The sequence below is a fragment of the Anser brachyrhynchus genome, assembly GCF_964034855.1.
Source record: "Anser brachyrhynchus genome assembly, chromosome: 1".
In the NCBI taxonomy this organism is placed as follows: domain Eukaryota; kingdom Metazoa; phylum Chordata; class Aves; order Anseriformes; family Anatidae; genus Anser; species Anser brachyrhynchus.
The window spans coordinates 74,642,748-74,669,039 of NC_137694.1; the positions used below are offsets into that span (position 1 = coordinate 74,642,748).

Genomic DNA, 26,292 nt, shown 5'->3' on the forward strand with positions numbered 1-26,292 from the left:
GAGTGATGTGCGCTTATAAATTTCCAAATGGCAGTCGCAATATAACCCAAATCTGTACTACATATTTCTATTCCTGCAGGAAACAGACATGCAAGATCCTGCTTAGCCAGACAGGTGATAACATATCAAAGCAAAGATCTGCCAGCCTGCTTAAAACACTTCCAAGGGGACAGACACACAGTTGAAAGTTAACATTTCTATCACACGGATACAGTTAACTTAATTCTCTAACAGCTTTGGCAACACTATTCTAGAAGACTTTCTGACACCACCAGATATTTGTCACCCTGCAGCCCAGCTCCTCCTTGCTGGAGGACAGCACCTGGGATATAAAAGTCTGTAAAACTGTCCAGCCAGAATGATCTGGATAACTGTAAATACTGTGCAGAGTAGCTTTTCTAACCTGTACCATTTTGACTGAATCTGATAAAGGAGCAGTTGCTGAGGCAGTTATACAGTTACATGAAGCACTGATCTCTGGCAGGAGGGGGATAAAAGGACAAGCAGCTGGCTGGGGACAATAACGTTTTCATCCTGCTTAGGGGCAGCCAAAATAAGGTGTGGCTGCAACCTAAGAGTCAATGTATCTATCGGCACTGCACAGAAGAGCCTGTACCAATAAACAAGAGCAATCAAACAAGAGCCTGACTGAAGCCAATGAATCCAGGTATCACCCGGCTCTGAAACAGTGACCCTTTTTATTACTTTACAATCATTTTCTGCCATTTCCAGATCTTTCTGGATATCCTACTAAAAGAAAAAAAAAATGTAGAAATCTTACTTTATTTTTCTTACCTTTTTGACTACGCTGAGTTTGTCTGGTGCATGATCAAAGAGTGTATCAAAGGCATCACGCTCTGGTTTTACAAAATTAAAAAAAAAAAAAAGAAAAAAAATCAATAAACCTCTAATAGCCAAGTATGAGAAGCAGGTTACATGTCACAAGCTTAAGGGCCAGTTTCAGAAAGCCAGAGACTCAAGCTAAAAGTTGTCACCCCATTTTGGTGTCTAACTAAACACCAAAGCAAACTGCACTGGGAATTTTAGGAGTAATTGCAAATAAACATATAGTTCATTGACTGCCCTTTCCTGTTATTCATAATAGTTACACAAAATAATGTAGATGGAAGAAAACTTAAAATGAAACAAATTTTGACTCAATCATAACCTAATCACTGAGCCACTGAAACATCATCTGGTTTTGTTGCACTACAGAAACAATCATGGCTACATTTGTGCCCACTGGTCAGCATCAAAATCAGATGCTGCTATGATTAATTTTAAGCCTACCTTTAGTACCACTGACTTCATCAAAGCTTAAAACTTACCACATAAGTAAAACCTGATTCAGCACTCTCTGAAGAGCAAAGCTTACATACAGTATAAAGATTTAAATTACTGTAGAACAGTTAAGCCTTACCATTGCACAACATCTAATCCAATCATAAATCTACTAAAGTGAAAAGATTTCTGCAACGTGTCACATAGTGGCAATTCAAGGCTGACTGAAATTTTCCAAATACTGAGTTGTTTGGATGATATTTAAAATTGAACTGTTATCATCAGGTGAAACAAGAAAAAAGCTAAAAATATAACCAATTATAGCCAATTACATTTATGTTTAAAAAATGTATCAAAAACACTGTTGAAGTGTGCTGGTTTTAAGCTCTTATATTTTTCAACATAGCTTTAACAGTTTTTCTGCACTTAAATTATTTTTATTTACAGAACAGAACACATTTTACAGAATCATCTAGGTTGGAAGAGACCTCCAAGATCACCTAGTCCAACCTCTGACCTAACACTAACAAGTCCTCCACTAAACCAGATCACTAAGCTCTACCTCTAAATGTCTTTTAAAGACCTCCAGGGATGGTGACTCAACCACTTCCCTGGGCAGCCCATTCCAATGCCAAACAACCCTTTCAGTAAAGAAGTTCTTCCTATTACCCAACCTAAACATCCCCTGGCACAACTTTAGCCCATTCCCCCTCGTCCTGTCACCAGGCACGTGGGAGAATAGACCAACCCCCACCTCGCTACAGCCTCCTTTAAGGTATCTACAGAGTGCGATAAGGTCGCCCCTGAGCCTCCTCCAGACTGAACAATCCCAGCTCCCTCAGCCGCTCCTCATAAGACTTGTTCTCCAGACCCCTCACCAGCTTCGTTGCCCTTCTCTGGACTCGCTCGAGCACCTCGATGTCCTTCCTGTAGTGAAGGGCCCAAAACTGAACACGGTACTCGAGGTGCGGCCTCACCAGAGCCGAGTAGAGGGGGACAATCACTTCCCTAGCCCTGCTGGCCACACTGTTTCTTATACAAGCCAGGATGCTGTTGGCCTTCTTGGCCACCTGAGCACACTGCTGGCTCATATTCAGCTGACTATCAACCAGTACTCCCAAGTCCTTCTCTGCCAGGCAGCTTTCTAACCACCCATCTCCCATCCTGTAGCACTGCTTTGGGTTGTTGTGCCCCAGGTGCAGGACCTGGCACTTGGCCTTACTGAACTTCATACAGTTGGCCTCAGCCCATCGGTCCAGCCTATCCAGATCCTCCTGCAGAGCCTTCCTACCCTCGAGCAGATCAACGCACGCACCTAACTTGGTGTCGTCTGCAAACTTATTGAGGGTGCACTCGATCCCCTCATCCAGATCATCGATAAAGATATTAAAGAGAACTGGCCCTAGTACTGAGCCCTGAGGGACTCCACTAATGACCGGCCTCCAACTGGATTTAACTCCATTCACCACGACTCTTTGGGCCTGGCTATCCAGCCAGTTTTTAACCCAACAAAGCATACACCAGTCCAAGCAGCCAGTTTCTTGAGGAGAATGTTGTGGGAAACGTTGTCCAAAGCCTTACTGAAGTCAAGGTAGACCACATCCACAGCCTTTCCCTCATCCACTAAGCGCGTCACTTTGTCATAGAAGGAGATCAGGTTCATCAAGCAGGACCTGCCTTTCATAAACCCATGCTGACTGAGCCTGATCGCCTGCTTGCCCTGCAAGTGCCGCGTGATGACGCTCAAGATAATCTGCTCCATGAGCTTCCCTGGCACTGAGGTCAAACTAACAGGCCTATAGTTTCCTGGGTCTACCTTCCGGCCCTTCTTGTAGATGGGTGTCACGTTTGCTAGCTGCCAGTTGACTGGGACCTCCCCTGATAGCCACGACTGCTGATAAATGATGGAAAGTGGCTTGGCCAGCTCTACCAGCAGTTCTCTCAGTACCCTCGGGTGGATCCCATCCGGCCCCATCAACTTGTGTACATCTATGTGTTGTAGCAGGTCACCAACCATTTCCTCGTGGATTGTGAGGGCCACATTCTGCTCCCCATCCCCTTCCACCAGCTCAGGGTACTGGGTATCTAGAGAACAACTGGTCTTGCCACTAAAGACTGAGGCAAAGAAGGCATTAAGCACCTCAGCCTTTTCCTCATCTCTCGTCACAAAGTTTCCCCCCGCATCCAGGAAAGGATGGAGATTCTCCTTAGTCCTCCTTTTTGTGTTGATGTATTTATAAAAACATTTTCTGTTGTCTTTAACAGCAGTAGCCAGATTGAGCTCCAGATGAGCTTTGGCCTTTCTAATTTTGTCCCTGCATATCCTTACAACATCCTTATAATTCTTCTGAGTGGCCTGCCCTCTTTTCCAAAGATCATAAACCCTCTTTTTTTTCCTAAGCTCTAGCCACAACTCTCTGTTCAGCCAGGCCGGTCTTCTTCCACGCCAGCTCATCTTTGGGCACATGGGGACAGACCGCTCCTGAGCCATTAAGATTTCCTTCTTGAGGAGTTCCCAGCCTTCCTGGACTCCTCTGCCCTTCAGGACTGCCTCCCAAGGGGCTCTGCCAACCAGTGTCCTGAACAGCTCAAAGTCTACCCTCCGGAAGTCCAAGACAGCAGTTTTACTGGTCCCCCTCCTGACTTCACCAAGAATAGAGAACTCTACCATTTTGTGGTCACTCTGCCGACCACCACATCTCCCACCAGTCCTTCTCTGTTTGTGAACAGAAGGTCTACTGGGGCAGCTCCCCTGGTAGGCTCACTAACCAGCTGCATCAGGAAACTATCTTCCATGCTCTCCAGAAACCTCCTAGACTGCTTCCTCTGAGCTGTATTGCATTTCCAGGGAAGTTGAAGTCCCCCCCCGAGAACAAGAGGTGATGATTTCACAACTGTTGCCAGCTGTCTGTAGAATTCCTCGTCCGTCTCCTCATCCTAGTTTGGCGGTCTATAACAGACCCCCACCAGGATGCTTGCTTTGTTGGCCTTCCTGCCGATCCTAACCCATAGGGACTCAACCTTATCATTCCCAGACTCAGTCTCGAGTTCCACAACATCAAGACACTCTCTAATATAGAGAGCCACACCACCACCCCTTCTGTGCTGCCTGTGCTTTCTGAAGAGCCTATAGCCAGTCATTGCAGCACTCCAGTCATGAGAGTGGTCCCACCACGTTTCAGTGATGGTAACCAAGTCATAGCTAGCCTGCTGCACGATGGCTTCCACCTCCTCCTGTTTGTTGCCCATGCTGCGTGCATTAGTGTAGATTTTAATAGTTCTCTGCTGCTAAATAAACATATTTATTATCCAAGTTCCTTTGGGATCTAAAAATATGTTTTTTAGCCCCCTCACATTGCTTATTTTCCAGGTACCTAATTACATATTAATGTAGATATTCTACAAGGCAGGAAAATGGTAGTGTTCACAGATTTTGTCTGGGAAACTGAGAAAATAAAGACCTGTTCATCACCACATGCAGTCCCTCAGAGAAGTCCAGATTTCTCCAGTGAATAGTAAGTGATTTACTGCTGCTAAAAAAAAACTAAATGGAAAAAGAAAGAGAAGTCTCTCAGAAGCACTGCTAAACACTTAATTTTTGTTTAGAAGAACAGATCTATGGCGGGTAAAGTCTCTAAAATCTGGTGAACATGGAGGAGAGAAGACAGTACTCCTTGCAAAGCGATTAGGACTGGTCGCTGAAAGTAGACAGACAGATAAAAAGTGCTTTCTTAGACCTCATAGCATGTACCTTTGCTTAAGTAATTTTCACATGTTCACTTATATATAAATTAAATGGTCACATTCTGAAGCAGGTGTAACTTACTGCTGGGGATTGCAAAGATTTTTGCTTGAAAGCCAATAACAATGGTACTAGGAAATATTGCCCTGTGTAGCATTTTTGCTATCTGTTACATATGAATGAAAACAGACCAACAGAGATGAGTCTAAAGAGCAAAAGCAGCACACTGGATGATCTGGTTCTGCCCATTATGCTCCACGTTTGTGCCCCCCTGCCCCCACAATACATTCCAACCCTGCGCAATTGCTTAATCCATTGTCTTGATCTGCTGAAGGAAAGCAGACAAGATTTCTGTGCCCGACATAAATTTAAAAAAAAAAAAACAGTCAACTTTGTTACTTACCAAATCTTCCCATCATCATCCTGCAAGTCAGAGCATTCAAAGACATTGGGTTATTTCATGAATAATCACTTTCAAAAGACAAGACCATGGGCTTAATGGGCCTTTTCCTGCAAGATGCCAAGGGCTAACCACTCCTCCCATGTCAGGAGGCTGAGCATGTTGCAGACCAGACCCAACAGTGCTGCAGGAATGTCCTCAGCAGACCACCAGCGATGTCAGGGAGATGCATTTGAAATGAATGGAAATGCATACTTATGTTTATACAGAATTGTGATTTTTTTATGTTTAACTATTTTTATGATGAAGAGTGAATGAATACATATGTTTCTGTGGACAGTTTCCACATATAGGGTCAGCAGAAACCACACAGCTCAGAAAGAGCAAGGCTACCTATCTCATTTTAATCTGTTTTATCTGAAGAAATAAAACGTCTATCATATATGAATATAATGTAAACAACACCGCCACATATGAATTATATACACAGTCCAGTGACATCACCAGGCATATGCAGATGTTTACCAGCTAGGAATCAGGCCCCAATTTGCACAGAGGAATTTTAAAAGTATTCAATGAATGTTGCTTTCTGATTACTGAATTTTCTGTACCTATGCGGGTATGCAACACATTAAACAGTAACCTACGTTTCTATAATATTAAGTAACACATTCATAATAAAACACATGCATAAACACACAGGAGTATCTGTAAACATCTTTCTTCCTAAGAAATGTCCAAGCCCCACTCCACAGATCACATCTCACAAACCACATCAGAAAGAGAGGATGAGCTAACTATACTGTTCAAGAGCACAGGAGAGAAGGGAAGAATTTTGGTCCACAATACAGAGGCAGAACGTAGATCCTACAAAAAACACTATGGAACTTTAATGTCCACACACAGATATTATGATCTCATTTTTTAATGTTTCCATCTGAAAGATCTTCCCCACTGAGCAAGCCACATGGTACTTTATTAATCTTCAGAGAAAGCTGAGCCAACTCCACAGGGAGCCAATACACTGATACACTGAAGGAGGGCTCATGTAAGCCCCTGTGAGCTAAGTTGCCTTCAGGCCACGTGAAGGAGAACCTCAGCTTTTATTTGCAGCCGAAGTGTATGTCTTGCCTCTTCCTTATAAAAAGAATTGTAAACATATAAAGCAAAGTAAACCCATTGCAAAATCTGGAGAGTGAAGAGTTATGTTTATTTATTTTTGTTGAACTCTAGTCCTCAGGTACTACATGAAAATAGCAATCTTGTCTCTCCTTATAACTTTATTAGAGTATCATTTCAGTTTTGAGAGTTACTGCCTTCTGTCAAACTAATCTGTCCTCAAATTATCTACAACAGCCCTTTATTTAAGAGAGGCAACAGCACCAGGTGGAAATGAGTTAAAAATGGTGACCTGCAGAAGGCAGGAAAAAAGGCCCACAAGGATCACTGTCAATGAAACATCCAGTTAAAAGCTTTTGTGACACAAGAACGTCAAGAAGATACTTCTGTCCTTTGGAACGTATTTCCAGAGACAAAGTTATTTTTATATAGTTAAAAAGCAACACATTAAGGGATTTTGTTAATTTAGTAGGAGCAGGGGGAGGTGATGCAGATTATGCCTCCATTTTGTTCTTGTGAGGAAATTCACAACACGCACCACAGAAACACGCTTTGAAACTAAAGCATTTTGTACTTACTCTGTCGTAGTCGTCAGCTCCTCTGTAACATGAGTTGTCTGAAGAAGGCCTTCGCGTTTCTGGAAATGATGATGGAGTTAGAAACAGAGACTGCATTAGTACAGGAGAAGATGAACAGGGGCTCTGCAGCATTCATCATCTTTCAGAATCCTGGGGGAGAAAACTGAGTAAAATATGTTTGCTAAGATGAAGTTTTGTACGGACAGAGGTGAAACAGCTGACATGGGAGGGTTCACTCCTACAACAGCGGCATTTATCAGGCTGACAGCCAAATGAATATTTGGAAAATGTGTATATATTTGCAGCCAATAAACTCATTAGCAATTTTCCTCCTGAGACCAGAGGCAACATCATGCCTGGAACACAAATTAGAGAGAGTATGTCAGCCCCATCTTAAAGTCCCCAAGGATACTTGTTTGTGTCAATGTCAACCAACAATTTGACACAACCAGCAGCCTGGCTCTCAGGAGAGGTCTGGGGCTGAAGTAACACAGTCTGCTGCCCCCGTGCCAGGGCCTTGATGTGCTGGCAAAGCTCTCAATGCACAAAGGGGGCTCTCCTAGAGCAGGCATGCTACTGAGGCCACTAGTCACACTCCTGTCAGGAGCCATCATGGAAACACAAGGAACATAAAAAGACTGACCTGACCAGTGATTTCACCATAGATAGCATCCCCCTGTTACTGGATTTTGTTTCCTTGGGATAGATTTCTGCATGAGCAAGAACTCTACAACCCAACAGAGTTAGCATGTGCTGAGACCCCGTTTCAAAGAAGCTTCCTCCATGGTAAGACACAGCCCCCTGATACGAGGGGACTCAAATGGTTTTGAGTCCCCCAGAGTTTTGGACACATGGCACACACCTCTTGGAGGCTGGAAGTGTTTTTACCTAACTCAAAAAACCTTCTCAGCACCTCTTTCCACTGAGTCTGTAGGACCCTTTTAAAATTATGGGACACAGCCTTATGCCTGAAAGGGGGAATTTCTTCCCTGCCTTCTTTACGCTGAAAAAGCCGACAACAAGAGCTCAAATCTCAGCAGGCATCTAAGAACTGGGTCCTGTCAGAATAACTGACAAAACAGTTAATAAAGAAAGCTGCTAGCTCTGGTAAGCAGGGAAACGACCACCCTCAGGCACAAGCTCTTTACACATATGCCATCTCAATCATTTTCACCAGCTGAACCCCAAACAAGAACTTATTACAGAGAACAGCTTTGAAGAGAAGCACATCCTTCCCCACAAGCAATCTAAGAAATACAAATTGAAATCAAAAAAACAGTAACAAGAATTCCTTCCCTTCCACTCCCTATTCAACAGAAGAAGGCAGCACTGCTTTCTCAAGCCACCCAGGGAGCCTGGCTGAAAGCAGGGTGGGAGGCACTGTCTCCCACTGCTGTGCTGTGGCAGCTTCCCACTTGAGCCAGGCCCTGTGCTGAATCCAGCCCGCGGCTGTGTCTTCTCAATGCCTTATTTCCATATCACAAATACATCTAACTCTGCTCCCCTGAGGGAGCCAGGGGAACAGCACCAGAAAGTTTGGTAAAACAAGCCAGGATGACAGCATGGATGGGAAAATGAGGAAGTGTCTGACAAGGCAATGTTTTCTTGCAAATGGAACAATGTTGTCTTTATTGCATCCCACCGAGTCTCTGCTGTACTTGCACCAGTTTCTGGACCTTCCAGTCACCCTGTACCTCAGGGAGAAGATGCTATGCCCTGTGAATAAAATCTCAGTGAGTGGTGACCAGTGAGTAAATGCCTCCAAGCAGCTGACAAGAAAGAGAAACGGATGCCCACTCTGATTCCCCAGTGGGTGGAAATGGCAGTACTTCTATGCACCTCTCTCAGAGGCAGCTGAGCTTGCTGCTCACATGAGCCTAGGTCCCCTGGCCTTGCAATCCAAAAACAAATGTCATCCTTCGATAAAAGTTGGATTCTTTGCATAAGCGCCACCAGACACATTTATTCTTCATGCTGCCTTGCCTCTGACCTTTCAGTCTGTAACTCAGACTACAAGGGAATTACTGCAAAAATACCTCAGATCTCCCAGCAGCACCAAGGTGGGAAATGCTGCAATTTTTAAAATGGGGAAGAGGAAAGCTAAGTGCGCAAGAAAGCAATTACTGAGCCTTGCAAAAATAACCAACAAGCAGAGAGCCTTACAAACAATTTTTACACTTATTCCTGAGAACATTTTTGCTTTCCTGAATTACAGTATTCCTTCATCATACAAGTTCATGTTTCAGTTAGCAGAAGGTAAAGTCAGCTGGAAGAAAAATCACAGGATTTTCAGTTCTCACCGGAGCCACACACAGAAATCACAAAGTTTCAACCCTTCCTGCCCTCACTGAGGAGAGCTAGAACAGGAAAATGCTCACTGATACTAGTATTAAAACATGTACCATCTTAGATTCATAACTAAGCACTTGAAGTAGCTGTCAACAGGATCTTAAGTAAAAGACCCACCTAAACCCTTGCTCTGCTAGGACACTTCAGATATAACTCGGACTTCTATTGCCATTCTCACATTTTCTATTTCACTCAAAAAACAACAACAGCCAACACCAAACAAAATAAAAATAAATAAAAATAAAAAATAAAAATAAAACACAAATCTGGGGGTTGATTTCAAAACAGGTTTGAAAGTAACTCGGTTTCAGGAGCTTCACTCTTGAGAGGGGCTACCTCATGGTGCCCATTATAAAACAATGTAGTATTTTTCTGCTGGGTTAGTCTTGTTACTGTTCTGGGTAATACAGTAGGTAGACAGATACATAGATAAAGGTTCTTCCTGCCAGGGAAAGTAAAACGGAAAGTCCTCTCCAAAACAATTGTGGATTTTCTAAGCAAACTACACAGCGCAGGACCAAAAGAAGACAGTGTATTATTTGACGGATAAAGATCCATCTACGTATCTTCTCAGAACAGCAACTGAGGAAAGTCTCTGTCACCTCAAGACTCGAAAGGGTAGAATTCAAGGGAAGGCAGAATCACTACCAGTCTGTGGAGATCTTGATAAATACTTCTCATGTAGCACGGTGCTGTCATAATACTATTTCATTTTGTGGACCGGGTCACTAAAAATTAGAGAAGAGAAAGCCCACACTTCCACAAGCTAAAAAGGTGTTTGGCATTGCTCTTGGATGGGCTATGAAAATGTACACAGCTTCATTAAGCAGTAACTTGCTAAGCCAGTATGACAGTTATTTTCACAGTGTAAACACAGCCTTTCTGGGCAAGAAGCACTTCACAGATCTGTACAGTGTGCGAACAGCTCGACTAAACTGATAATGTTAATTCTAAGTGCCAAGGACACCCATGAAAGTGAGACTTATCTAGTTTTGAAAACTTCAGTATAAGTGCATTCTTGCACAATACTCCCATATCTTTCAAGGTTTTCTTGCTCCAGGGCCAATTCTGCAAAGAAAACAAAAAAGTCTCTCTACAAGCTATTGATTGATCCCCTTAAATGCATATGCAGGCAAGAAGAGGCATTTACCCAAAACCTCTCTGAACAGCTATCTTATATTAATTGTGATCTAGTTTGACAGAATCCTAATAATGATTGGGATCTGTAATAAGAGATCATTTAACAATTAAATTGATAATTACAATAATAACCTCCTTAATAATAGTTTTCTTACTTGGATTGGGAATACTGCTAACCTCATTATCATTTTTCTATTTGTCATTGTAAAAAAGGCTAAATAAAATCCATTTAAAGAGATTTGTGTTACTAAACCAGCATGCATTTTTAGACTAGATTATGGATGCTGAACTACAAAAATTCAATTTACCAAACTCTATGGCCAAAATAATTGCCTTCTGCAGGAACACTGCAGAAGAAACATGTTTCAGTTTATGCTGTGTTTTGCTTTCCACTTAAACAAATAAACTGAAGCCTAGCAATGAAACAAGTCTCCTCTTACACAGGCCCAGCTAAGGTAAGCTCAGAACCAGAAGTTCCCATAACTGTCTCCAGGACTCAAGGCTCTAGGTCCAAGGGCGAGAGTTTACAGCTCTCAAGCTTAAATTGACCCTCCTTGTAAATAACATGAGAGTTTCCTTCCTGCCTGCCTTCCTGCCTGCCTTCCTGCCTGCCTTCCTCCCTCTCTTTCCCTAGCTCCTGTCAGCATTCATTTCATTCCATCTTCATCTCAGCCCTGTCTAATCTTGAGACTCAGAGGCCCCGGGGAACAAGATCATCTCTGTAAGTGTCCTCTCTATATACCATATATATACATAACATATATACATAACATATACGTATATAACATATATATACATATATATACATATACAACATATATACATATATCCCATATATATACATAACATTATATATAAAAGGAAAGGATGTGAAAATACGTTCTCCACAGACTTGCCTACACTACAGAGATGGAGGGTCCTGAAGCTGTGAAATAAGGATGAGGAAAACGAAGCTTTCCCTCTTTACCTAAGTGTTTTTTTTCCTCACACATCACAGCTACAGAAGACACTTTACTGTACTGGGAAGAAGGAAATTTCAGGCATCAGGGTGACAGAAGACTGTAGACCACCTTACATTTGTATATCCTTACCTTTCTAAGGTAGTCAAGAGAAAAATAAAAATAAATTAGTCTTCTATTTACATTCATGTTACTTTATACCTAATTTACCTTTCCTAAAATGAGAGAACTACAGGAGCTTGAAAGCAGCTCAAAATCCTCTCTTAAAGAGAATGCATAACATTTACTGTGAGCTAGGGAATATCTGTCAATTACCCACTTACATCATACCCTGTACCTCTAGAGCATTCAGGCATGCAGCCTGGAAAACGCCATTATTTAAACTTAAAGCAAAATGGGGCTTGCCTAACCAACCACAATGCAATTGCATCTTGTAAGGGGATCTACATTTGCAAAATTGAGTCCAATATCACTTCATCTTCTTGATTTTTTAAAGGAATCCTACTACAGCTTGACAGCTCTAACAGCAACTGGCACGTACAGAAGGCATTTCCACAGCCTTCTGCCAGAAGCTGAGCCTGCCTCACGACAACAGTGCTGAGCACCACAGCAAACAGTCATGGCATGATCAGAAAGAGTAGCCAGCTGCAACAGATCTGTCTGGTATTCCAACAGCTGTTCAGAAAAGCTGGGTTCACATGCTGCAGATGGTACCACCCAGCTTCAGCTGGGATAGAAGGCAAGATAAAAAGCAATAGTAAGTATACTCTGAAAGCAGAGTCTTTGTACACTGAAAGGAAATGGTCAACACCATGCAGGGAAAGGAAGAACTATAGCAATATCTAGAGCAGGAGGGAAGAAGTCAAGGTTCCTTAGGTCAGATCTATTCTCCATATTTAAGGAAAGCTAACAAAAACACAAGGCTGTGCAAAAAATGATGAAACTCCGTTAGTATGCCAAAGAAAACAACATGTCTAAGTCTGAATAATAAGTCACTGGGGAAAAACAACACCAGTAACAGGCTTCCCAGACTGAGGAGATTCTACGTGCTAAAAATCCTGTGTTATTTGAGTCAATGGTTTCTCTAAAAAACAAAAAACAAAAAAAAAACATGGCAAAAACCATTTTCAAGTGCCAAAAGTTACAGACACAACTATTTTATACAAAATCCCATCACATGATTTTGGCTTCATATTGCATTAGAAAATCACATAATCATTTAGGTTGGAAAAGACCTTCAAAATCAAGTCCAACCATCACCTAACACTACCAAGTCCATCTCTAAACCATTTCGCTAAGCACCACAATCACATGTCTTTTAAATACCTCCAGGGATGGGGACTCCACCACTTCCCTGGGCAGCCTGTTCCAATGCCCTTTCCATGAAGAAATTCTTCCTGATATCCAGTCTAAACCTGCCCTGGCATAACCTGAGGCCATTTCTTCACGTCCTAAAAAGGCGGTCCTAAGCATAAGAGAGATATGATGTTCTTGGAATCTCACTTAAGTACACAAAATGCATCCTCAGGACTGGGACTCACAGAACTACTAGGAGAATCATTTCCTAAATAAGTCAGGAGCAGATAGGAGCAGTCTGGTAGCGTAAAATTAGAGTGATTGTTTTGATCAAATTTTCATATGACTTTATACTCACCCGTACAACCACCACTTGTACAGACACATGTTCAGGCAGTCGAGTGGGAGCCCGGAAATGCATTGCCAAAGCTACCAGAAGGTGAAGAATGGAAATCAGATTCTTGCCATGGATTGCTGCAGGGAACAAGGAAAAGGAAGCAAATAAAAGAATACTGATGCCTTATTTTAAATGAACACCTCTGGGAAAAAGGTAAACTAAAAAAACTAAAGAACTAAAAAAATGTTTTTGGTGAAGACAATCTTCTTTTTTCTTTCTTCCTTTTCCTAAATTAGTGAAGTTTACAAAATAATTTTACAGGTAGCGGAGCCTAGATTTAATTCCCTTCAAACTACATAACAAATTTAGGATTTCAGACACTTCAGCTCCCTCCCTAGTCAGTGAAATAAAAACAAGTGGACTCAATCACTTTCCTTCCATTGTACTGGAGAATACTGGAGAATTCTGTTTTTAGAAGATGTTCAAAGTGTTAACAAAAGATTACCTGGCTGTAAGAGACAAACACCACCCACAACCTAGGTGAATCAACTTCCCAAACTTCATTCTCACTTTTGGATCATAACAGGCCAAGCTGTAACACAGGGCACTTTCTGCTTAGCCTGTCAGAAACAATATCCTTACACAGGATGCAGCATCTTTTTGACTCTCACTGTGGTGGCCTGAAGGCTTAAATCACCCTCTTGTAATTGAATGACTAAAAAAATTCTCATGTCTGTAGGATTCAAATTCAGGAAGCAAACAAAAAAATTTCTAATGAAAGCATATGCCTGAAGGAACAGCACTTCAATTATCCCACAGCCATGTATGTCTGTCCTTAAACAAAGATCACAGAAGAAGGTACCAGTTATAATCCACACATGGATTTGGTAACACTCTTTATGCAAATAAATAAAAAAAACCATAGTAAATCACAAAGAGTATGATCAAGTTATTGATTATCACACCCTCCTCTGCCTGTGAAGCTGAGACAGAAAGCGTAGCTATGTCCTTACAGTCAACGTTCCACTTGATTGTCCAGCCGTGGGGTCGAAGTAAATCATGGACAGCTTCCAGAACAGTCTGCAACTTTTGTTTCTGACCAATTTCAGATTGCGTCACTTCTGCTACATTCAGTTTCCGGTCAGCCAATTTTTCTGTATTTGAAGAAAGGAACAAAAAAAGAAACAGGCAATATCAGATTAAACAAGGAGCTGGGTGGGAATAACAACCACAGAGCGGTGGGGATCAGAGCTGTGCTCTGATAGAATTTTTTCAGCAGAGTAATTTTCCACTGAAAGCAAAACTTTCATCAAAGTGTGTCAATTCCAATAAACCCCGTGATAGAAAACTGGTAAGGTCTGGCAGAACATGCTCACCAATCAGGTGTCAAAACATATAAAAACTTTCAGATTGGCAACAAGTTCGTAATAATACTTACTGTGCCTCCTCTTTTTTTTCCGTGCTGAAAAACATGTGGCACTACATAGCCTTCTCTACGCAAGGAATTTCCACTAGTTCAATGGACTTTTCTAATAATTGAAGTTAATTTAAGACAAAAAAAAAAAAAAGAAAAAGGAAATGTTTGGGTGGACATTTACTTCAGCTTAGTGAGATCTAATTCAGGTTAGCTGAAGGTCTAAAGGAATCTAAAGGAAAGTGTGCCTCCTCAACCCATCAAGTCACAGATTTATAGTGACTTACTGGAACCAATTTAGAGAAATACGTTGGTACAATATGGTCATGTTGTCATGACATTGTCACATCATAGTTGATTAACTGCACAAGTGAACTAAAGAAGCAAATTTTGTAAAACACCATTACTAAAATTTGAACTTTGTTTCTGTAATGTAATTATTTGTTGCCAAAATCATAGACAAGCCAATTCTTCTCTTCCTCTCCACTGTGGCCCTCATGCCAAAGACATAGGAGCTGAATGTCCCTCCCACAAAAAAGAAAGCTGAGGAAGGTGCGGAGAGTTCTTCAGCTGCCAGAGCAATGGAAACCACTCGTCTCTTTTCTCCTTCCACTCTAGAGAGTCAAACTCACTGTGCTGATGGGACTAGGAAATCAGGACTGGATCAATAAATTCCAACTATGTATTCCAGTATTTAAAACAAAAAAGAAAATAACATACTTAATCAAAGCAGTTTTCACAAAATGGGATGGGCTTTAGAAACATTCCTAAGTTGTCAAAACCTATTATTCCAATAACGAAAATATTTCTGGTCTCAAGTTCAAGAGTGTGTGTCTTCTGAACATTTTTCATAGCTGTGTATATTTTAAAATGACAGAAAAACAGAAGCATTTTAATAACCCAAACAGAAGAGATTTGTAAGTTATCAATTCATGAGTACTTTCAACATTTTGACTGTTTCTATCAATCTACATTAAGAAATTTTTATCATTATCTAAATAATCTTAATGGGAAAAAAAGTTCTTTAGCCAAGGTATCTCTGAGCCTTCTTTTTTTTTTTTTTTTTTTTTAAATAATCCATCCTAGAAGATTCATTTGTGGTCATGTGTTGTTGTTCCTATCTATTCTCAGCCCAGGTGAACTTCCAGTCAGCAGGGAGAAATTTATTTCTCTCTACCCTGACACCATGTACACCAAGCCACTCCAGCCTCTCTCAGTAGCACAACTTGTACCTTGACAAAATTAACTAAGCAAGGAGCCCCACCTGAATCGATCGAACAGCCACTTGCAAATCTCTTACTCCAAATAGCTTCAGAGTAAGCCCACTAACAAGCTGTTGTCTTTCATCTGCCCATCAAGACAGATCTTCTTGAAACATCTCTCACATACAAGAAGTAGTAAATATTACTTGAGGTTTAATGATCTTAGCTTGTCAGCCCTTCCTGTAGGTAAAAGGACTTGTTACAAAACAGTGGGGTGACTTAGTTGTGAGGCCTCAAGCACCAGCAGCACCATGCTTTGCTGCCTCTTGCATCACTGAGAGAACACGAAGGTAGATAAATTCAGGAGGTCTTGCTGAAGATATCAAGGTACCACTGAAAAAATCATGTTGAGACAACACAAGACTGGGGCTGAGTTGTGATGGCTTCAGGCTGGGGGAGAATTATTTGGTCTCCTGTCAGATGCCCAACAGTAAGAAAGTAAGGAAAAGTCAGTCCAATCAAAAGTCTCAAGCCTGCAAGATGTACATGATCACCTCTCCTCCTGTAAGATAAGCTAAGCCCAACTGTATGGCCATGTATGTATGGACAACTAAGCTCTTTCTACACATATGCAAGCCAGAGGGTGGAAACCAAGGCCTCCACAGACATGTTCCCAACAGCAAATGACTATTATGAAATAAATTACCACCTGCCCAAACACCGGCATGTAAGCATAGGAAGTACAATTCTGCCATCTTCTTATCCTCTAATGTTAGACTGATGTCACACGCCAGTGACTATCTTCAGCCCTGAGACCAATTTGCAAATCCATTTGCAATACTTCCCCCTGCATCCCAGAAAGGACTCGGAGCAATGCCAGCTCACCTCAAGTATTTCAAAGAGCTTACAGAGAAGCAGCAGTAAGAAGGCGCACACCTGTGGTGATTTTACTCCTGTGGGCGGCTGAGCTTCACCACAGCTGTTCTCTCACTTCCCCTCCTCAAAGGGAAAGGGGGAGAAAATACGGTGCAAAGGGCTCAAGGGTTGAGATAAGGACAGGGAAATCACTCAACAATTATCGTCATGGGCAAAACAGACTCAGCATAGGGAGATTAATAAAATTTATTGCCTATTACTAACAATCTAGAGAAGTGAGAAACAAAGAAAACAAACTAGAACACCTTCCCCCCAGTCACCCTCTTCTACCTCTGCCCCCCAAAGTGGCGCAGGGGAATGGGGGCTGCAGTCAGTCCCCAATGCTTCATCTCTGCCGCTCCTTCACGGTCACTCTCTGCCCCTGCTCCATGTGGGGTCCCTCCCACAGGATGCTGTCCTTCCCGAACTGGTCCTGCGTGGGCTGCCCACAAGCAGCAGCTCTTCAAGAACTGCTCCCACATAGGTCTGTACCACTGGGTCTATCCATCAGGAGCATACTGCTCCAACCTGGGTCCCCCACGGGCGGCAGCTCCCCCCAGACACCCTGCTCCTTCGTGGGTTCCTCTCCACGGGCTGCAGCTCCGGCGCGGGGCCTGCTCCTGCGGGGGCTCTCCATGGGCCACAGCCTCCTTCACTGCAGGTCCACCTTCTCCACGGGGGGCTCCTCCACGGGCTGCAGCATGGAGATCTGCTCCACCATGGGACCCATGGGCTGCAGGGGGACAGCCTGCTCCACCAGGGGCCTCTCCACAGGTGGCAGGGGAACAGCTGCTGCGTGCCTGGAGCACCTCCTGCACTCACCTTGGGGGCTGCAGGGCTGGTTCTCACTCCCTGCTCTCCCAGTTGCTGTTGTGTAGCAGTTTTGTGTTTTTCTTTTTTCCCTTCTTTCTTAAATCTGCTCTCACAGAGGCACAAACAACATCACGTATTGGCTTGGCTCTGGGCAGCAGTGGGTCCTTTTGGAGCTGGTTGAAACTGGCACTTATCTAACATGGGGCAGCTGCTGGATTCTCTTCACAGAAGCCATCCCTGCAGTCCCCCCACTACCAAAACCTTGTCACGTAAACCCAAAACACCTTGGTGTTAAGACTGGCAAGGTAATTCACTGAGAGATTTAAGTAACAGTGTAAGACTTCAGCTCCTTTTTCTGAATGCCTTTATGTAAGAGTACCAGAGCAATGTTCAACTGGAAATTCTCTGTAAGAGACACAAACCACCAGATGCTATCCCAGACCTGGAATTAATTTGCATTCACACAAATACTCCTCAGCTAAACTAACAATACCCCATCTCACCACACTGTGGCTGGAAGGTCCCAGTTACAGTCTAACCAAAAAGTATTAGAAGTACTGTCATTTTATTCCTCAAGCTACTTTTAATTGCATACAAATTGTTGTTAACCAATTGTAAAAGCTTATGTTCACCAAAACACCGCAAAACTTATTTAAGGAGCATATGCAGAAAATTCAGTAAGAAGTATCAGTTAGTGCCAATGGAATTAGCAACACTAAGTCCTCTTGCCCCACTCTGACACATATATCCATAACCCAGCCCACTCTTGAAAACATGCCATAGGCAGACAGCTCTCAGCTTACTTAGCTGTTTCCAAGAAATTGTGTGGATCTACATTGGCACTTCAAGCTTCAAGTCTCTTTGTTTGCTAAAAATACCCCTATAAATCAATGCAACTTCATTAAAGTTCTTCTCCATTGTGCTTCTTGCATAAGCACGCATACCGACTGCAGAGATGTAAGAGGGTTGCAAAATCACAGTTGCTTAACTGAGTATACCCCCTCATGTATTATTTGCATAGAAGAGCACATTGTAAGTATGTGTCTAGTGTCATGCGTTCTCTTTTATCCTTTTTTGTTGTTGTTGTTTTTTCTCCCTTAAAAGTAATTCAGTTATGGCCTCAAGAATAGCTTTCAGTCCAAAAAGCCTTCAGGATCAAACTGTGCAGAAAAAATTTTGGACCACATGTCTCCTGCTTGGTCTCCCACTGTAAACACAAATTTCTTCACCTTTTTTTCTGCCACATTTCAGCTCTCTAGATTATTTTTACTCCACAAATTTGCTACCTGAGGATCATCCCGATTTCCACCCCTTTCAGCAGACTGCCTGAGAAGAACAGATGGAGAAGCTGACACTGTAGCTATCACTGAAACAAACTGTATCCCTGGTGAGATGCTAAGTTACTGCTGTCTGCAGCTTTGGAAGGGATCAGTTTTGGACTCCTTCCAGTCTTCGGGGCCACCTTCTCTTGTGTGAACTCACCTAACAGCTTCTGCAGCACCTGCCCATCATAAAGGTCCTCTTCAAGCTGTTTGACAATGATTCTCTCCTCCACCAGCACATCATTAATCCAGTCAATTAGAACCTGGAAGTATAGAAAGAGGAGGCAAATGTGTAAAAAAATACTGAAATACGTTCCTTTGAGCAGTGGTCAGGAATAGAAATATATTCCATGCAATAATCAGGAATAGTAAACAGAAAGAGTAACCGTATATATGTATTTCCGAATTACAGAGAAAAATCAAAGAGATATTTTTGCTTTTTCTGTTTTTAATTCAGGTCTGGCAACATGGTAACTGTAGTGCCCTCTATTTTTCCTCTTTAAAACCTCTCCTCATTCCACCAATGCTAAAGCAAATAGCAACTAGCAGCTCTACAGCAATCACCTTTGCTAGTATCTAACAAACCTGCTTTCCAGGTCCAAAAACTCCTGTTATCTGTTTTACACAATCAGCACACCTGCCAGTAGAGAACAAGAGTCCCATGAACCTGAAGGCTCCCAGCACTCCCACTGTCATCTCTATCCTGAACAGACATGAGTAGTAGACCAGGAAGAAGAGCTTCAGAGAGGAAAGAGTGAATGCTCCCACTAATAGGAGCTAAACAGATCCACTAGATAGATCCTTGCCATTAGGCAAAAGGACTACACATTTTATCTTCAGCTATTACAGAAGACTGTAATTAAAACTTTGGTCAACTGGGTCTGATAACCGTTCAACAATATATGTAAGTAATAGTCCCTTATGCTGACCACCATAACTATAAAAGTCATTGTCACCTGCAAAACAGGAATGAATGTAAAGAACCTTTAAAAAGAAAAGGAACTGAGTTCAGTTTTCCAGGTGCCAAAGATAATAATTTCCAAACAGTTACAGGAAAAACCACATTGACTGTTTTAAGTTGGCAGGAGTGTTTTCCTCCAATTTATTATTTGGAAAATTAAATGACTTGCAAAATAATATAGTTCTGTGGGAAGAGATGTAAAGTTACTGCTAAATCCTTGATTCATAAGAGGAGAAGAGTATTGCCAACCACAAATGTGCAAAATACATTAAGGGGAGCTACCTAAAATAATGAACATCAATTAAAAAGTCTACAGTTTTTAATTTGCTTCACATACAACTTGTGGATGCTTTAAACTCACTTTCTGATTAGGCCCCATAATTCTGCCTCCTTTTGGCAGTCATGATAGCTAAGAACTTTTTGTTTTGTTTTGTTTAATATTCAAGACATTATGAAAAAAAAGGTAAATAAAACATAGATAGGATTGCACTGAAACACATGCGTTGGCAATCCTACAAAACACAAATATTTGAGTATATTGGTCACATGGATATTTAAGTAATTCAGCTTACTTACTGAGGTTCATTGAGTCTGCCAACTTTAGGGAAGCTTTGTTAGGCTTAATGTTCAAAAGTAAGTTTACAATCCAAATACAAAATGCTTATGCTTCATCTCTAACCTGTATCTTCAGTACTTACAAAGTATGCTGAAAATGTGCAGGGTTGAAACTCATCTCTAAATAGCATAAGCAGCAAATTTTACCTGGGTAATACGGCAACGAGTCAATTCACAGAAAGCAAGGATCATCACCAATGCACACAGACGTAAATCAAATCCTTTTTGCCCCCTAAACTGCACAGGAGGAGGAAAACTTTCAATAATAAAAATAAAGTATCAAAAGTGGTTCTCTCTAGTGCAGGTAAAGGAAAGACAAAGCGACATCAAAAAATAGATGTGGATATAAAAGGATAAGCTTCACACCAGTTTAATTGCTCTACTGCTGCCCTGCAATGTTACAGGAGCTTTATCTATTACTTGGGTCATTCCCTCCATCAGATGGCATCCTCTGTGTGGTTATAACTACCAAAATTGTTTTGACGCATGCATCCAAGACCCATGCTCCCACACCCACATAATGCTATTTGTTGGGCAGGGGGATCATCCAATTTATACAGAATCACAGAATCATCTAGGTTGGAAGAGACCTCCAAGATCACCTAGTCCAACCTCTGACCTAACACTAACAAGTCCTCCACTAAACCAGATCACTAAGCTCTACCTCTAAATGTCTTTTAAAGACCTCCAGGGATGGTGACTCAACCACTTCCCTGGGCAGCCCATTCCAATGCCAAACAACTCTTTCAGTAAAGAAGTTCTTCCTATTACCCAACCTAAACATCCCCTGGCACAACTTTAGCCCATTCCCCCTCGTCCTGTCACCAGGCACGTGGGAGAATAGACCAACCCCCACCTCGCTACAGCCTCCTTTAAGGTATCTACAGAGTGCGATAAGGTCGCCCCTGAGCCTCCTCTTCTCCAGACTGAATAATCCCAGCTCCCTCAGCCGCTCCTCATAAGACTTGTTCTCCAGACCCCTCACCAGCTTCGTTGCCCTTCTCTGGACTCGCTCGAGCACCTCGATGTCCTTCCTGTAGTGAAGGGCCCAAAACTGAACACAGTACTCGAGGTGCAGCCTCACCAGAGCCGAGTACAGGGGGGCAATCACTTCCCTAGTCCTCCTGGCCACACTGTTTCTTATACAAACCAGGATGCTGTTGGCCTTCTTGGCCACCTGGGCACACTGCTGGCTCATATTCAGCCGACTATCAACCAATACTCCCAGGTCCTTCTCTGCCAGGCAGCTTTCCAACCACTCATCTCCCATCCTGTAGCTCTGCTTGGGGTTGTTGTGCCCCAGGTGCAGGACCTGGCACTTGGCCTTACTGAACTTCATACAGTTGGCCTCAGCCCATCGGTCCAGCCTATCCAGATCCTCCTGCAGAGCCTTCCTACCCTCGAGCAGATCAACGCATGCACCTAACTTGGTGTCGTCTGCAAACTTATTGAGTGTGCACTCGATCCCCTCATCCAGATCATCGATAAAGATATTAAAGAGAACTGGCCCTAGTACTGAGCCCTGAGGGACTCCACTAATGACCGGCCTCCAACTGGATTTAACTCCATTCACCACGACTCTTTGGGCCTGGCTATCCAGCCAGTTTTTAACCCAACAAAGCATACACCAGTCCAAGCAGCCAGTTTCTTGAGGAGAATGTTGTGGGAAACGTTGTCCAAAGCCTTACTGAAGTCAAGGTAGACCACATCCACAGCCTTTCCCTCATCCACTAAGCGCGTCACTTTGTCATAGAAGGAGATCAGGTTCATCAAGCAGGACCTGCCTTTCATAAACCCATGCTGACTGGGCCTGGTCGCCTGCTTGCCCTGCAAGTGCCGCGTGATGACGCTCAAGATAATCTGCTCCATGAGCTTCCCTGGCACTGAGGTCAAACTAACAGGCCTATAGTTCCCCGGGTCTACCCTCCGGCCCTTCTTGTAGATGGGCGTCACGTTTGCTAGCTGCCAGTCGACTGGGACCTCCCCTGATAGCCACGACTGCTGATAAATGATGGAAAGTGGCTTGGCCAGCTCTACCGGCAGTTCTCTCAGTACCCTCGGGTGGATCCCATCCGGCCCCATCAACTTGCGTACATCCAAGTGCTGTAGCAGGTCACCAACCATTTCCTCGTTGATTGTGAGGGCCACATTCTGCTCCCCATCCCCTTCCACCAGCTCAGAGTATTGGGTATCTTTTCTCTCTCTCCTTCTCCTGCCTCATGCTTCCCTGCTGCAGTACCTTTGTGGCTTCAGTGAATTGACAATGCACTTCTGCTTGAGCAGCCTGTGTCAGACACAGCCTGCTGGCACACCTGCTCCCCCGGCACCTGGAGTCCTGGGTTGAGCAGGGAACTGCAGCACTGTGCCATGGTAGCTACAGCCAAGCTCCCACTTTGACTACGGTCACAGGGGAAAGGCTGAGAAGCCCATCTCCCCAGCAGATGCTCCAACGTGTCCTGGAAACCATCTTGTTCTAGTGTCACATAGCCTGATATACACACACACACACATATATATTGCATACAGACAGAGAGAAAAATGTCAAGACAATTGCTGTTCCGGCATTTCATTCTCTACCATTCTCAGGATGCCTCTTCAGCAGTCTCTGGCTCAGGTAAACTCTCCCTGCTCAGTCCTTCTCTTCTAGGTTCAAAGGTAGGATTTTTGAAGAATCATGACATGTCATCTGCCACCAGGAACAGGGCATGAAACCTTTGTATTTCCTTTGAAAACCCCAAACAAAATTAGTTCATTGGAGATTATAGCCAGCAAAAGTTAAATGCAAGAAGATGCAGTCTAAATAAAGCAGCAGAGCTCTGCTCTGCAGGTGGGAAAACACGACTACATTTGGAGAGAAAACTCCAATTAGCTATTCTTGTCTCTTTCAATCTTTTTCAGAAGACAGCAGGACATTTATGGTAAATGGTTGGAGAGGGACATGAGACAAGTTAGTAAAGGACTGCCTTATCTGAAAGACAATGAGAAGAGGAATAGCCTTGAAAACTATTCACCAGTGATACAGAAAAGCAACTCCTAAGTAATTAGGTATTTTCTTGTCACAGATCATCTCAGAAGAGATTTTTGAAGTCTTTCAATAGTGACCACCCAATTCCAAAATGATGAAAGTTTGACATACATAGACACCAAAAGAAAACCACCTGAAGTCATAGAAGATTTGGGTCAATCCATGGGACTACAGAGATTTACAGAGCAGGCTTTCAAAAAATCACCTGAAATTAAGCTGAAACTATCATATGACAATCAAATCCCCTTACAGTCCTAATATGAAGATGCCTGATTTCCCTAAGCCCTCAAAAGCATTGTTAAATACGACTCAGGATGCTAAACTATTTGAAACCTGTACTTAACACGTTATTTTTTCCTGTGCTGAACAGTTTTGAAGTCAAAATCCAGAAAATGCCAAGGAATTAAAAACAAAAGTCTGAAAGTACCTTCTAATATAGGAGCCAACGTCTTATTTCCAAAAGTTTAGGCACAGAAGAATTATGAAGCAGCTTTGGAAATATTCTCATATGGGTGTAGATTGTTAAAAAAGGGAAATACTTACACTATGTAGTACTTAAATGTTTCAGAGAAATCTAGCACTGAAAAAATTTTGGGAAAGAAGTACATAAAAGAATACAAATGATACGAGGTCTAGCCATAGTTATTTTTTTTAATAGAGTAGCACCTGAATGAAAGAAAAATACCCTAAAGAATGTTCTAACTTCTTTAGTATTCAGACTACAACTCCAATTGGTGGGAAAACAAATTTGCAATTTATATTAAAAAAAAAAAAGTTTTTATACAGTCCTTGAAGAGTGACAAATGTTGCAATTTAAAACAAACAAACTCCACACATCCTCAATTTTCCTGTTGTAACTCTTAATTTCTTGAGTGTGTCTTAATTAGGAGCCTGGAAAATCTTTTTGCACTGATTTTTTTTTTTACTTTTTAATTTTTGCAAGGGATGTAAAGCACCATTTTGCTTATTGAAATGACTAACACACAGAAATACATTGTGACTCTTTTTTCATGGAGAGTCAATGCTCCAGCTCTTTAGAATTGCTCCTTCGTGCAAAGACAGAAGCAGAAAATATTCAATAACTTGAATTTCTAAAAATTTAAACCGTTTGATACAGGCACAGAGTGCCTTGTGGGAAGCAGACATAAGGTGAAGCCAGAGTTCTTCCTGTGTGTGAAAATACTCTTAACTTGGATCTCTCTGGCCTCAGACTCCTCTACCCGTTCCTTCACGTCTGTGTGTCTGTACTTTATGTATCTTCACTTCAATGTTAATTTCTAAGGTAGGGCTACATTTGCTGCCTTTAAAATGTGTGTAAGAGATGCATTGCAGAAGTGAGGAATTGCTTGACTGCAAAGCCTGTTGTCCCAGTGTCAGCCGTAACACCATGCTTCTCCTTACATGCAATGGCTGGTGAAACCACCAGCAGATCCCACATACAGCTAATGATCTTGAATTCACCTCAACCTCACCTTGTTCAGTACTTGCAGGCTCACAAAGTAGCATGCTGGTACATGGAAATATTTGTTATGTCTCTTAACTAGAGCACACTTTTATGAAAAGCTGCTTTTCTATGAATTTTTCATAGAATGATAGAATGGCCTGTGTTGAAAAGGACCTTAAAAGATCATCTAGTTTCAACTCCCCTGCTCTGGGCAGGGTTGCCAACCACTAGAGCAGGCAGTATAGTATTTGGGATTAGAAGTGATTTTAAAACTTTTATATAATATCCCTGTGTCCTCAAAACCACGCCTGTCCTTTCACACATATTCACACTCATAGAAAACATCTCTGAATTGCGTTAAATGCTCAGACACATGTTTGTAGTTGTAAAATTTCCAGTGGTGCTGTAAATTCTGACACATCCACTTACTACATCATTTTTTGGCCAAATGTATATGTGTGATTTAATGAGCCATGCTGCATTACTAAACACTGGGTTGAAAACTGAAATTTGCCATGAGGCAGAGAGCTGAGAGAAAAGAGTGGTAGACATCCAGAAGGAAAAATAAGCCATCTGCCTGGCCTATTTAGTTTTTAATTTTCACGAAGTGGGTTTTTATATCAAACTTCACCAGCTTCGTGAAGTATTTTTGTTCTGCAGGTTTACTACTCCCATAGTGGCGAGGCACATTCAGAGTTAATCTGCAGAGTTCAAGGGTATAAGGGCCCCACGGCCACTCTACAGAATAATGAACAAAATGAAAAACAAGACAAACTCCGTGAATGCATCTGGCACAATGAGAAAATGGGAAACCCAGTCACAAAAACAGCAAAGAAAGGAAGCCCTGATTTTAATGACCCTTTTCACCCCTGACTACTGGGAGAATTAGGAAGCACAGATCAAAGGTATGAAGGTTTAACTGACTTCAGGGTTGAACATAGAAATTAATATTAGAAATTCTTACTCAGGTCTGGAAACTATTGACTAAGTACAAAGCACTGGCCAGCTGCAAACAGAGAGAAGGCTTCTTGTTTTTAAAAGCAGGCCTTTGAAAGAGCATACAGGAAACAAGGTTTCATTTGGTCACACATGAAACCTTATCAAAAGGAAACAGCTTCATTTTGGTTTTCTCTTCACCACAGTGAATTTTAAAAAGCCATAAGTGTTGACATTGAAAAGGTGGTAATTTATTGGAAAGTAAATTATTTACTACAAATTCAGAATCCTTACTCACCTCAGGTAGTACCTAGAGCAGCAGTGTTTGATCCATGCAAAGTTTAGACATTAAAGTTTAGCTTTAAGGGCCAAAGGTTGTTGCAGCGTCAGTTGATCTTATCAATTCTCTGATCTTACCAAGTCACCTTGCAACTCTTAACTTGC

At 42.2% G+C, this 26,292-nt stretch overlaps 1 protein-coding gene across 3 annotated transcripts in view; it reads right to left on the reverse strand.

Annotated features, from left to right (window-relative positions):
* PARVB (parvin beta) overlaps positions 1-26,292 on the reverse strand; it is an 81,988-nt gene that overhangs the window by 10,418 nt on the left and 45,278 nt on the right. For all 3 annotated transcript variants that reach the window (XR_013953989.1, XM_080601054.1, XM_080601053.1), the window contains exons 4-9: positions 19,028-19,130; positions 14,215-14,355; positions 13,223-13,338; positions 7,121-7,179; positions 5,427-5,446; positions 796-857 (exon numbers count right to left, since the gene is read on the reverse strand). Coding sequence is in view for 2 of the 3 variants with exons in the window: in XM_080601054.1 (XP_080457180.1) it covers positions 796-857; positions 5,427-5,446; positions 7,121-7,179; positions 13,223-13,338; positions 14,215-14,355; positions 19,028-19,130 (501 nt within the window). In the remaining variant the exon portion in view is untranslated. The remainder of the gene's footprint in view (positions 1-795; positions 858-5,426; positions 5,447-7,120; positions 7,180-13,222; positions 13,339-14,214; positions 14,356-19,027; positions 19,131-26,292) is intronic.